Here is a 14,243-nt window from a genome sequence, read left to right as displayed (position 1 = left end):
GTTGCCATCAAGTACCACATACTGACTATTCTTACATTATGTGTATCTGAACATTGAAATCCTACTTCTTGTCCTTTCCTCTTTAATCAAGGTGCTAATTGCCTATGAATTGGCACTTGGGATGTTTTTATACCTTAGAAACATTTCTTGTGCCTTTTGTTTCATCCTCTGCCATACTCCTTGTCTTCAGAGGAGGGAAAAGATACTCATTTTACAGCTAATCTCAGAAGAAAATATATCATGAAGGTCAAGACCGAGGTGTGAAGTCTGCATGGGAGAGTTAGTACATCCCGTGTTGCCTAGGCAAGTTCTGGTTTAAGCCTTCCTGCCACTTTATCTATTGTCATGGCTTGGTTCATAGCCTGGGACATCCCTATTCCTGGGACTTGCTTACTGTCCATAATAACTTCTAAATGTCCAAGTTCCTTAAAAAACTTGGTCACAGAAAGACCACACCACCTCTTTTATTAATGTTGCTGTTTTTCTTAAAAAAAAGAACCCAACTTAAGATGCATTTCTGGACATATTTCAAAGATCTGTGCAGACTTTGGGTCTGAGGCTCTTCGACCTAAGCAGCCCAGTTGAGGGAAATGCGGACCTGCAGCCCCGTGGATGCCTGGTGCCCGTATATGGTTGCCGTTTCTCTCTTCGCAGCTCATTTTCCTCTTTCCTAAGAGCAGCCTTAGAGAGAGAGGCACAGCTTAAATGATTTACAGCATAAGTGTATTTTGAGTCCTCGGAGGGCGTTGTGCAGTAGGATTGGTTCGTGTCAAATGTTGTCCAGCTCCAAGTGGTATTGGGAAGTCAGGCATGTCCCAGATGGCCACATGTGTCATTGCTGTCTCTTGGTGGCAGCAGACAGACCTTAGTGAGAAAACAGAAAGCATGTTACTGAGAGCCTTGCTGGCCCTAAGCAGTGAAGGGTTTTCTTTTTGAGTTAGGGTTTCTTTGTGCCCTCGCCAGCAAGTGCCTGAATTTCTCCATAGTCTCCTGTGATTTCCGGTTTACTCAGGACTGGATTTGTTTCATTCATGTTTTGGTGTGGTTCGCACAGAGAAAGCCCCAGAAGAGATCTGCTTTAAATATGTTATCTTGAGTTAAATATATGGTTAAATCCTATTCTGTCATTTTTCAAAAAGACGGAATAAGAAATATGAGACAAATTTTCTTTAACAAATGCTCATTTCTTGAGAGTATTTTAATTAAGCAGAGTTCTTTGCTTTTAGATGACAACTTGATTTCATGCCAATTTTTTTTTTAACTTGGTACATTTTAACCTTTCCCTTCAGGAATATGAGCAACTAAAATAGAGTACAGGGAAGCATGTTAATGGGTCCAGATAATACGGTTATGTACACTAATGGAAGGAGGCTTATAATATGGAACATGTCCAATAATATTTTATTTAAAAATAATTTGACTTAGAAATGGACTTTTCCCTCAAACTGATTTATCTATTTTACTTGTTTATTTAGATTAGCAAAAGATATAACTCTCAGTTATCCAAAATTAAAGGCTCTTTTTAATCCTCCTTGAAATGCTTAATTTTTATAGCAGGTTTAGCTATTTAATTATTATTATTATTATTATTTTTTGCGGCACGCGGGCCTCTCACTGTTGTGGCCTCTCCTGTCGCGGAGCACAGGCTCCGGACGCGCAGGCTCAGTGGCCGTGGCTCATGAGCCCAGCTGCTCCGCAGCATGTGGGATCCTCCCGGACCGGGGCACGAACCCGTGTCCCCTGCATCAGCAGGCAGGCTCTCAACCACTGCGCCACCAGGAAAGCCCTAGCTATTTAATTATTTGACTTAATGGACAACACGCACGTGCGCGCGCGCGCGCGCGCGCGCGCGCACACACACACACACACACACACACACACACACATCCATCTCTGACGTCTGGTTAGTTGGGCAGCTGGAAGAAGTGGCCTGTGACTCTGAAAGATGCTTAAGAAGAAAGTACACGAGTTAAAATTAGGCTACCAGTCATCATTCTACATAATCTATGTAGGGTTTATAATTACGAGTGACAGTCCCTATACTAATAAAATCTTCGAGGAATTTAAGTTAATTTTGTATTTTCAGAGGCCATCCTTAGAAATCTGTTTGTATTACTACTCACCACCACTCAGAGTGGTCTCATTTTGTGTGAGCAAAGTACCATGTGGCATTACCTGACCATAGTCTCACTGAATTCAGTGAATGGGTCCTGCTTTTTGTAAGAAATGGCCAAAAACTGTCTTCATGGATTGGGGAACGCTCAGCTGGAGAATGATCAGGCACCCTGTGTGCATGTCTAATAGCAAACACCTGCCAACATCAAGCCCCGGAACACTTACGTTTCCAAAACGTGTCCATGAAGCAACATCTCTTTAGACTATTACGAGTGAGAGACACCAAAAATAAGTTTAATATCTTCATGGAAGCATGCTGCTTTCATGTTTTATTAATAAGTGAGGTGTTCCAGAATTAAAGTTGGATAAGAGGGTGGTGAAGACCCTTTCTCTGTTATGGGAAAATTTTGATCGGTAACTCAGGTCTTGTAAAGAGACTTAGTCATTTCACTTCTATGGGAGCAAACTAGATCAGATGAAATTCAAAAGGAGGTAGTAAAGGATCCTTTACCCTCTTTCCTGAGGGCAATTGGCCTGTTTCTCTAAGAGTCTAATTTACCCTCAGCAAGAGGCCAAATTTGCCTTAATCGTATCCTAATTATTTGCTTAAATAGCTAATCTTTACTTCCAGTTCTCCTATCACATCTTGATATCTGTAGGAGGCTACTTCTGAGCTACTGCCTAATTTACAAACATCTTTTAAACCTTTAAACATTGCTGTATAGCAGAACTTGTTGCTATATTATCCTCATTCCCCGCATTCATCATTTTTCTGCGAGTTCTGATGAGGTCTTCTCAACATTAGGGAAATGTTCTTGTATTGTACATTCAAACAGCAATTATTGGTCTCCCTCAAAGCAGAACCATTTGTCTGAAAACATGAAAGCTTCTCTGGCCACCAAAAAGTTGAATACAGATCCATTCGGGGACTTTCAAAAGTACCAAAAATGAAAAAAAAAAAATGCCCCTGTAGGAATGCAGAACCTACATTAGAGAAAAACGGAATGGAAAGATTGCAAATGGGGTGGCGGCAGGGCGTCTAGAAGGTGTCCAGAGTTAGTAAGTCTGAACAGGTGGACATGGGGACATGCTTAGGGGGCTGAAATATCTTTGCTGTTCAGTAACAGGTCCTTGCACCGTCTAAATCTTACTATGAAAGTCATTCTGTCTCATCAAAGCTTCTGGATTCCTGTCACGCTTGAGCACTCCAAGTTATGGGGAAAATCAGTTTGATATAAAATAGTAGGAGAGAAAAGGATTTAGGGAGAGGAATTGAGAAGAAAGAGAAAAGAAGGAGGGATCTTCTAAGAATGTTTTTACAACCAACCAAAAACAGAGATGAAATCCTATCAAAGGAAAATCAAAGAGACCACTCGTTCCACCTGACCTTCTACCCAAGTTAACAGTGAAAAGACTCACGTGAGGCTGAGCCCACTCGCCTACTTCAGGATGTCGGCCAACTTCTCGTCATAGTACAGGAAGTTCTCCTGAATGTCCTCCCAGGGCTCAAAGGCCTTGGATTCACCCTCTTCTTGCTCCACGAAATTCTGCCAGACGTACTCGAAGTCTTGGGGCTTCATGATGCGCAGTTTGCAGCCAGCCTCCTTCAGCTTCCTGAGAGCCGCCTGGATCTCAGGCTCCTCCCACATGAAGAGCCGCCCCGCCAGGAGGAGCAGGCGCAGGTTCTTGGTCTTGTTGAGGGTCCTGACGATGCGGTCAGCGCAAGCCGCGCAGGGGCTGGAGGACACGTACCAGGTGACCAGGTAGCGCAGGGCTGGGTCGAAGGCTGGCATGATGGTGTTGAAGAAGGCTTCCTCCGCGTGGGCGGCGACATGCTCGTCCTCTAGGTATCCCTTCGAGGCCTGCACTTGGCCTCCCTTGCTCTGCGCTTCAACCACATAGCAGAGGAAGGTCTTGTTCCGCCCGGAGCTGTACTCCACATTCCGGAACTGAAACTTAAAGAAGTTGGCAGGCAGCCGCTCCCTGTGGGTCAAGGAGGCAAAGGCACAGGGAAGGAGAGAGAATGATGAGTTCTTGTTCTAGAACTAGCAGGGAGTGGATGGCTCTCCAAGATAAGTACCTCTGAGACGCATTCACTCTCAATACCGAAACAGGACTTGCCTACGCTGACAGCAGTGACAAAAAGACACGAAGGAATTCAAATGTTTATCTAAAGGAGAGGAGAGAATTTGGAGTGAGGTGTGCATCCTGGACACCTCATTAACACAGGTCTCCAAACACTCCACCTTCACTCCCAGCACACAGCACACGCTCACATTTCTAAATCAGTGACTCTTTAACCTGGCTGTACGTTAGAATCCGCTTGAGGAGCTACAAATGTCCATGCCCAGGCCCCACGCTAAGCCAATTAAATGAGAACATTTGGAGGAGGCCCAGGCATCAGCATTTTTTAAGTGCTCCAGGGCTTCCCTGGTGGCGCAGTGGTTGGGAGCCTGCCTGCCGATGCAGGGGGACACGGGTTCGTGCCCCGGTTTGGGAAGATCCCACATGCTGTGGAGTGGCTGGGCCCGTGAGCCATGGCCGCTGAGCCTGCGTGTCTGGAGCCTGTGCTCCGCAATGGGAGAGGCCACAGCAGTGAGAGGCCCGCATACCGCCAAAAAAAAAAAAAAAAAAAAAGTGCTCCAGATGATTCTATGTGGCCAGGTTTGAAAAGCAGTGTTCAAATAGTAATTTTACAAAGTAGCAAGCCTGTAAAATATCTCATGACAGAGCAAGAACATTTCATGCTTTCATATCTCTCCTTGTCAGTCACGGATATTGCATCTTAGGTACAGGATGGCCTAAAACTTGCAGTCCCAGGCTCTCCCAAGGACCGTTTTTCTCAAGTCTGTCTTTTCCCTCAGGTGAAAGAAGGGTTGTCATGTAAGTGTCCAAGAATGTTTATCTTTGAGGCCAGACTACCTAAGGGTACCTTGATATGAATTAACTTGTATAAAAGTTAAAAGACTTGGCCTCTGCCTTCCAGATGCTTGCAATCTAGCAGCTAGATTATAGCTGGAAAGAAAAGATGTAAAGAAGACAGCTGAGAACAGTAGAGGACTACTAAAGATGAAGAGGTAGAGTGGAGGACATGTGATGAAGGTTCTTGAGAGTTTAGCCTTGACTCAGTAGCCAATAGAGAATTGTTACGGGTTCCTGAGGAAAGAAAGGTATCATGAAAGTGAGGTCCATGGAGGAGTACCGGGGTGGCATTAGGCAGAGAGAGGGAAGCTGGGGGAAAAGCCTGGAATTTAGAAAGCCCATTTGGTGTCTTAGAGCACCAGACTTGGTAATGAATATGTCCAAGGGGAGATGGATGATTAGGAAATGAAAGCAGCATAAAAAGCCCAGGTGTTTTGCAAAGTTTAGTAGTAATAAGGGGAGAAAAAAGGAGAGGGCCTAAAGAAAGCATCAGAGGTGAAGATTGTTTTCATCTTTACGTGTATGTGCATGTTTTTCTAAAATAGGGAAGATTTGTGCAGGTTCGAAGTCCAAGGAGAATGAAGAGGCTGCAACAGGAGAGATTGAAAAGGTCAGAAGGAGAGGAGTGGATGAGGACCAGCTGGAGAGGCTGAATGTTTTCTTTTAAAAAATGTAATCTCTGTGGTTGCCCCAGAAGGTACCCTATGGCAACCATTAACTCTGCTCTTGCTTCTCTACACCCCTTCCCTTCCCCCAGAGAGGTCACCCAACTCCCTGGGCTGCAGAGGGATCCCTGGTATCCCAGGGTCTTGGCTTCTTAGGGGTAAGTAGCAGGTGCCAAAGAGCTGAGGAAACTTGAGCCATTTTCCTGCAGTCCTTCCGTCCCCCATCACCACATTTTCTCCAGCCAGCTTTCCATGTCCCCTGCTGTCAGGTTAAGTTTCCATTGTGGAGATGGATGTGTTTGGGGACCCAGCCCTGGGATTCCTTCGGGTACTATCTTTAGCTCCCTAAGTCCCTCTGTCCCTGGTTGAATGTGTTTATATTTACTTAACATTTGGGGAGGATGGACGGCCAGATGATTCCCCTGTCCTCTTTCAATCCCTGCTGGGAATTCACTTACACTGGGCTTTCCCCCATTAAGCCCACCCCACCAGACCACTCCTGAACTCAGCCAGTTGCTAAATGATCCCTTCACTTCCTAGAGTGGCTTTTTTTTTCTCCCGAGAAGCACAGAGCTTACCTTCCTTGCTGAAACTGTTTTTGTTTGTTTATTTTTTAATTGGAGTATAGTTGCTTTACAATGTTGTGTTAGTTTCTGCTGTACAGCGAAGTGAATTAGCTATAGGTATACATATATCCCCTCTTTTTTGGATTTCCTTTCTTCAAGGCCTTTTGCCGGAACACTTCCCCAAGTCCAATCCAGAGCTACCTGTAGGATGGATTCTCAGGTAAAACTTTTGGAAGGATTCATGGCTGCTTGGTTGGCTTGGGGGCTTCCTCAATAGCTGCCTGTTGGTCCCTCAGGTTTCCTTCTGGAAACCCCAAAGTATTGCTCCAACTCTGCCAAGTACAGCCCAGCCGAGAGGACATGTGTGGCCCAGTGTGCAGTTGCAGGTTGGCTGGATGGTCTACAACTGATGCTTCTCTCAGCCCATCCTCCTCTTCTTTAGGCAAGAGGAGAGGACCCAGAGAAACCGGAAACCCAAGGGAGAGGAAGAATTTTCACCTCTCTGTAAATATGTTTCCACCGCCGTGGGCCAACAGCCCCATGGTCTACCCTGTCCCTCAGCAGGGCCTTCTGGACTAGGGACCTCAGGAACGGAAGTGCATCCAAGGGGCAAAAGGGAAAGTCACGGAAGGTCCTGGCTCCCCAGAGATTAAGCGTGCTTGCCTTCCCCGTGGGATTCTTGGTCTTCTAGAAGGAGCATAAAGGTTGAATGAGGTTCTTTGGGCTTCCCACAGACTGAAACAGCTCGGCCCTGGAGGGCTACCAGGAGAATAGAGGCAGCAGAGGTCTGAAATTTCTCCAGAGAGCTAGCCAACATGGCCATCTTGGGTTATATTATAGAATCACATAACACTATTATGCCCACTAGTGGAAGGAAGGAAATAGTGACAGTGATTTCGTAGATAATCACAAACATCTTTTATTTTCTAGTAACATGATATGCCCAAGTACCACACTTACTTATATTATAGCCCGTTGCTGTCAACCCCAGCAGATATTTTACTGCTAAAGTGTGTGTGTGTGTGTGTGTGTGTGTGTGTGTGTTGGAGTGGTGGTCAGGAGAGAGATGCTGATGGTAGATTCCTTCACCTGGACTCAGTCCCTTCTTCAAGCACAGAAACCAACAGCATGATTCCTACCCCCTCCTGCCAACTTCAGCACCTCTTTCGGCACCACTTCCTCATACTTTCTGCAGACAAGGCCATTCATACTTCATCTGCTTAGACCCCAGTTTCTGGGCAATTCTCTAGGCAGGAAGTGGAGGATCCTTATATCTAGAAAAAAGTGGGACAAAGGTCTGCTTGATGGAGGGAGAAGAGATGTGAGTCAATGCAATATATATATATATATATATTTTTTTTTTTTCTCACTTTCACATTAAAAAACATTTGCATTTCCTAAGCATAAATCTAGACAGTGAAAGGAAGCAACCTGGAGGGCAGTGGAAGCTACTCCAAGTTTAAACATTTGCCCCCAAATAATCCATGGAGCAGAAAATCTACTCACAGGTAATCGAGTGTTGACTCGTTTCCAATTTGCTCACGAGACCTTTCGTGACCTACTTGAAAGAGGCAGAATTGCCAGTTTCAGTTTCCTTTTCCCTTTTCCAGACCACTTTTCAAAGAAGATGCTAGGAGTGGGCATCGTCAGAGGAGGAGTGTAGGGAAGCAGAGAGTTCTAACAGCCCGACTTCCTAGAGCTAAGAAGGGGTTTGAGGAACTGCTGGCTCCTGACTGACAGTTCTGGACGGGATTCCCAAAGCCCTGGGCCTGCCCTGTTTCCTGGGGAAACACCATCTCTGCACATGAGCTTCCACCTTCCCCCAACCCTCAGTGGAGGCCAGGTGGCCAGAGTCAGTGGCCGTCTTCTGTTCTTTATAGAACAAACTTTCCCAGCCTGCTCCAGACTCCCTCACAGGGGTGAGGGGCCATGGCATCAACAGTGGTGTCGAAGGCCCCTCACTCTTTGCCTGGCCCTTCTCTGAACCCTGCTTCTCCTCTCCATTCCTCACATGGGTGGAGTAAACTACTGGGGGCTAGAGAAGTGGTTGGAAGGAGATTCGTCGCCTGTGCCATTTATCTCTATTCTAGAATAATCCCTTTGATAGCAGGTTCAGCTTATGTAAAATCGTACACAACATAACTAGAGATAAAGACAAACACACAGCAAGGGGAGCTGCCAGGCAGGGCTGCAGCTGGGGTGGAGACATGGGGAGCCAACCCGTTCCGGTGCCCCAGAGCTTCCCTCAAGCATGCTGAGTTAAGAGGCAGGCATGAGCCAGTGGAATTCTCTTGTGAGCCTAGCGCTGCTGGATCTTCGTATATATTTCCTGAACTTCTCTCCTCAAGAAGCCCTCCCTGCAATTAATTCCCTACCCGAATGTCTGGCAGAGAGCCTACCACACAATAGGTGCTCGATCATGAGTTCACTCACTTATTCAGCAAATGTTTATTGAGTACCAGTTAGGAGCTGGGTACCATTCTTGGTGCTAGGGAAAGCACCTAAAAGGCAGAGTCCCCGTCCTCATGGAGGTTAAATATTTCTGGGGGAAACAGGCAGTAAACACATCTCTCCTATTCAGAAAATATTTGTTGAATATGAAAGACTCTTCTTTATGGGCTTTTTAGATGCACTTGCATCACTGTCTGATGCAAATCAGAGAGTCTTGGGGTTCACACCCTACTCTATCCACTAGCTTTGGGCAAATTATTTCTCCCTCTGAGGATTGGTTTCCTCATCTGAAAGATAGGTTGAGTAATCCAACCTCTCAGATTTTGGACAGCAGTCGACACTCGAGAAATTAAACCTGGTACCGATGGATGGGACCTTCTCCGGGCCTCAGATCTTACCCCTTAGGCACATCCCTCCTCTGCTCTCCTCCTGTTCAGAGGGTTCTCTCTTTCAGTGCTGTGCTGGTTTAACAGCTCTCTGAAAGAAAATTTTTTTTAAAAGCCCTGATTTCTAACATTTGCTGATTCCTGTAAACACACCCATTATGGAGATTTCAGGAAACCAACAGGATTTAGTGAACACAGACTTGGTAAGAGATGCACCCGATTGACTCTCAGCTGAGAGGCATGAGCGGGCCTGGGCACACTGCCACAGTTACAGACCTTTCTCTAGCACTTTCTACCACATTATTTTTGTGTGTGTGTGTTTTTTTTTTTTTTTTTTTTTTTGCGGTACGCGGGCCTCTCACCGCTGTGGCCTCTCCCGTTGCGGAGCACAGGCCCCGGATGCACAGGCTTAGCGGCCATGGCTCATGGGCCCAGCGGCTCTGCAGCATGTGGGATCTTCCCGGACCGGAACACGAACCCGTGTCCCCCTGCATCGGCAGGCGGACTCTCAACCACTGCGCCACCAGGGAAGCCCTACCACATTATTTTTAATGTTCTTAGGTCTGCTTTCTATTTTTTTTTTTTTGGCCATGCCACGAGGCTTGTGGGATCTTAGTTCCCCGACTAGGGTTTGAACCTGGGCCCTCGGCAGTGAAAGCTCCAAGTCCTAACCACTAGACCACCAGGGAATTCCTTTAGATCTGCTTTCTATCCCGAGTGCCCTATTCAAACAAGAATCACGATAAGTGGGCATGTCTCTCCTTATTCCTACCCAGTACCCCCTCCTCCCCTCAGACTGTTTCCTGAAAAGCCATCTGCGGTTCTAGTCTGGGGCCCTGTTCTAAGGGTCAGTGTGGCTAGACCTCTCCCCCGTGGAAGTCCAGGCTCTGCTGGTCCTTTGATGCCAGGGCGCCTGGAGAGCGAAAGAGAGGAGAGCTGTTCCCTCTTCCTGTCCCGGCACAGACACAGCCACACCTCTAGGCTATTTTAAGCTGTCTGTTTACTTGGAGGGGCCCAGGACACAGATCTCCACAGCTGTTCCTTGTGGCTGGGAAACACGAAGGGCTCCACCTCCCTCCTGAACTGCTCTCAGAGCACCCAGAAAGCTGCCCTCCTGTGCCTTTTTTTCTGAGCCTTGGGTCAGGGAAGCCTCTGAGCCTCACCATCTCGAGGATGGAGAGAGCTGGAGCTCTGTTTGGGAGATCAGTGGAAAGGATGCTAGGGTGGAGTCAGAAAACTTGCCACTTACTGTTTCTGTGGCCTTGGAGCAGTGACTGGATCTCCCCTACTCTCAGCTTCTCCATCTGTAGAGTGGCAATGATATAGCTCCTCTCCTGGCCTTGTGCCGAGGCTTGAAGGCACTCAGGCCTATGGAAGTGTGCTGAGATTATAAAGCCCCAGACACATGAAGGGACATCAGAGGATTGAACCTTTCAAAACCAACCACGCTGAGACCTCAAAGCACATTCAACTCAACAAACATACTCTAATTCTGTTCTGAAGCAACCCTGCCCCTGTGCCGGGGAGATCACAAGATCACGACACTGTGCAGAGTGGGTGTGCGTGTGCCTGTGTGTGTGTGTATGTGACCAAGGCCAGCATGGACCAGCATGTTGAGGTGTTAGAAAAAGGATCTCCTTCCACAGAGAGCCACTGGAATCAAGGATTCTCCTGTCCCGGTGGCCCTAGGCTCTCCCTGTGAATGTATTAATCTGTGCCCCATTGCTCCTTTAATCCTGGGTTGAAGGGGACATTACTTGGTTGGCCATGGGTGAGTGCAAGTTCCGGGGCTCTTTCCTTAAGCCTTGCCTCAGGAACTAGGATGCATTTCCCTCAGGTTCTGTTAGAAATCGGAGAATATCTGAGTTGGAAGGGACCTTGGGAATCAACTAGCATAACTTCCTCATGTTACGAATGAAAAAACTGCAGCCAGGACTGGAAAAGCACTTGCCCAGCTTCAAACAGCAAGTCCAAATGGCCTCCCAGGGCCCCTTCTGCCCCTTGAAGGCATCAGGCCTCCGTTCTTCCTGAAGTTTCTTTTCCTGTGGCCCTTCGTCTGCTGTGGGCATTGTTGGAGACTCCCGTGAAGGAATCCTAGTGGCCCCACGTACTCCCTTCTTATTTTTTGATTAGGAACTTAGCAGAATCTTCTGCCAAAGGGACAGAGAGGGAAGAGGAGGAAGACAGCTTGGTTTCATTCCTGGAAGTGGCATAATCTGGAGAAGACAGGGGGACCCTGTGTGCAGCCCCCTTTGGAGCCTCAGCACTCTTTGCTCTAGATCCTGCTTCCTGCAGGCTGTGGCTGAGGGTGTTGGAACCCCTCCTCTGCCCAGAAGCTCTGGGCCTGGCCTATTACTTCTCTGTTTCCCTGGGGGGCGGATGTAGGCAGCCCCTGGGGAGACTCAGAAATGATTCAGCAAGCAAAAAAAAAAAAAAAAAAAAGAAACGCTTCTCACTCTAGCTTGGGAAAGGATGGATCTGTCTTTCCTGTCTTAGGATCTTCTACTCCAGGGAGAAGCTCTAAAGAAAGAGTGAGAGACATACAGGTAGAGGAGAGGCCCACTCAGAAGCAGAGAGAGACGTTGAGGGAGGGGCTACTTCGGGACCATATTGAAATGTACCGGTGGCATCCCATGTTTTTACCAAATTCCCTGGGACTAAACAACCTCTACCCAGAGAGGCAAGTGATGCCTCCGGGGTAGTTTCCTCCTCTGGGCCCTGGCCTCCACGGAGTTTCCCCACCTCCCCTGACTGGAGGTGTCTGAGAAGCCAAGAGAGATTTGCTGCTGCGTCCCCTGCAGCCCCTGCTGTGCACACCCGTGCACTCTCATGGCTGCAGCATGGTGACCCCAATCCCTACTCTTACCATCCTAAGTCCCCCCAGCCTGTCCCCAGCCGGTGCTCTTCTAGGGAGGAGGAACCCAGTGCACACCCAGCTCTCACCCTGTGACGATCTCAAAGGGCGGCAGCTCCTCCAGTTCCTTCAGCTTCTTGGGGTCCTCCAGGTTCTCCAGATCCTCGCCATCCTGCGAGGTAGGCGCCGTGGCCGCGGCGGTCTCTTCTTTCTGGGCCATGGAGGGGCTGAGGCTTGGGAGTCTCTGAGAGAGAGGAGAGACGGTGGGTCTGGGCCAAGGCCTGGAGGCAGAGTCCCAAGCAGCTGTCAGCAGCTAAATCTGCCTGGGGGTGTCAGGAAAAGGATCTGGCCGTCCGGGAGTGTGCTCACCCGCTGGCCCACAGGCTTTATAACCAGAGGCCCCTCCCCCAGGCTCTCTCGCTCTGTCTTTTTTTAATTGAGTGACGGCGGGTGCCGGGATGGGGGGAATGGAAAATCTGGCCATCGGTATCCCCTATTTATCAGCAGCAGACAGGAAGCTGGCAGGTGGGGATGGCTTGGCCTGCTCTCCCTCCCCGCACCAGGTCACACATGTATGCATATTCTCTTTGTTCTCACCCTCCCTCACCATGTATCCCTCACCTTTCTTTCCCACCCAGGTCGCCTGGGGAGATCGTGGAAGGGACCTAGGGTGGGTGAGTTTTCGGAGGGAAGCTCTCTCAGAGGTTTAAGAAGGACAAGGCTTGTGTTGAAAGGGGCATTTGCAAAGAGACCCAGGCCAGCTTGGTTGGGGAGACTTGGGTTCAGGGAAAGAGGGTCCTGAGACAGGGGGCGATGAGTAGTGCAAATTGGGAAAGAAACTGTGAGTTGTTACTCAAAGGGAGTGGTTGCTGATTTACCTGTTATGATGCATAAGCAACGTCACATCGACTGGGCGCCTCCAGAAGTAACACTATTGCCATTTACTAAGCTTAGTTTTGGAAAGAGGCCAGGCAGTGAGTTTAGTGTTTTATATGTGAAATTGGACTTAATGCTCTCAATAGTCCTGGGAGGCAATGTGGATTATCCCATGTTACACATGAGGAAACTAAGATGCACAGAAGGGTTAAGGGCCTTTTTACGGTCATAAGCCCCAAAATGGCAGGGCCAGGATTAAAACCAGGCCTTTTCACTCCTGAGGCCAAATGTCCAACTGCCATGTATGTCCCCTCTCAGTTGGTCCTTTATTCATTTAACAAATATTTATTGAGCATCTACTATATGCTAGGGGCTGTTTCAGGTACTGGGGTATGGCAAAGAACAAAACAAATGAAAATCCTTGCTCTCACAGAGCTTGAGGGGGTTGAATAATATACAGGATAAGTAATATATATGGTCTATTTGGTGGTGCTAAGGAGAGAAGGCAGGGAAGGGGGACAGAGTGACATGTTTTTATAGGGTGTCCAGAGAAGAACTTTGAAGAAGGAAATAATTGAGAAAAGATCTGAAGAAGGTGAAGGAAATAGTCATAAGCTTATCTAAGGGGAAAGTGTTCCAAGGGAGGGGCAAAGCAGGTGCAAAGGTCCTGAGGTGGAAGCTTTCCTGGTGTGTTTGAGGAACAAGTAAGGACATACACATGGCTGGAGAGTCCTAGGAGATGAGGTCAGAGAGATAAACAAAGGCTAAGTAGGCTGGGGCCTTAGGGACTGTTATAAGGACCTTGGCTTTTTCTCTGAGTGAGATAGGAAGCCATTATCTTTGAAAAGATGGGACACATGGTCTGACATATTTCTGTAGGATCACCCAGGCTGCTTTGTTGAGAGCAGAGCAAAGGTGAGAAAGAGCAGAAGCAGAAGAACTGGTTTTAAGACTATTGAAACTAATGAGAGATGACTGTTGCCCCTGGAATAATCCCTGAGCTGGGACAGCATCGGGAGGGGCTGGATGATTTTTGCAGTTGACACGGTGGGTGCTTAGCCGGGGCCATGGGTTTTCGTGTCTGGGGCAGTGCAAACATTCTAGGACATTCTCAGGGCAGTAGAAGTGTGGGTCAGAGTCACCTAGATGCTGAAAATGAGGAACCTAAGAACGCTGGGGACCTGATCTGAACACAGCTCCCAGTGCAGGTGGGTGGTGGGAATGAGAAGGTAGGGGACCCCTTCCATGGTTGGGGTAGAGAATAGGAGTTAGGATGATTTGGAGGATTTGGGGCTCTCCCCTCCGGAGAGTTCTGAGCAGCTTTGCGTCCTACGAGTAAGATGTCCAAGCATTTTGGTTTGCCCAGGATAATCATAGTTTATATCTGTTGTCCAGGCATAATTATTAC

General features: G+C 47.8%; 1 protein-coding gene across 1 annotated transcript; it reads right to left on the bottom strand.

The window, feature by feature from the left end:
* Positions 1-448: 448 nt before the first annotated feature.
* On the bottom strand, positions 449-12,339 carry APOBEC2 (apolipoprotein B mRNA editing enzyme catalytic subunit 2). Its single transcript, XM_004267633.3, has 3 exons — positions 12,049-12,339; positions 3,535-4,098; positions 449-864 (listed from the first exon to the last, which is right to left on the bottom strand). Exons 1-2 carry the CDS (start codon positions 12,177-12,179, stop codon positions 3,555-3,557), a joined length of 675 nt encoding a protein of 224 aa, XP_004267681.1. The 5' UTR covers positions 12,180-12,339; the 3' UTR covers positions 449-864; positions 3,535-3,554.
* Positions 12,340-14,243: the final 1,904 nt, after the last annotated feature.

Source organism: Orcinus orca, chromosome 10 (assembly GCF_937001465.1).
Source record: "Orcinus orca chromosome 10, mOrcOrc1.1, whole genome shotgun sequence".
Lineage (NCBI taxonomy): Eukaryota > Metazoa > Chordata > Mammalia > Artiodactyla > Delphinidae > Orcinus > Orcinus orca.
This window is presented reverse-complemented; position numbering and strand designations above follow the sequence as displayed.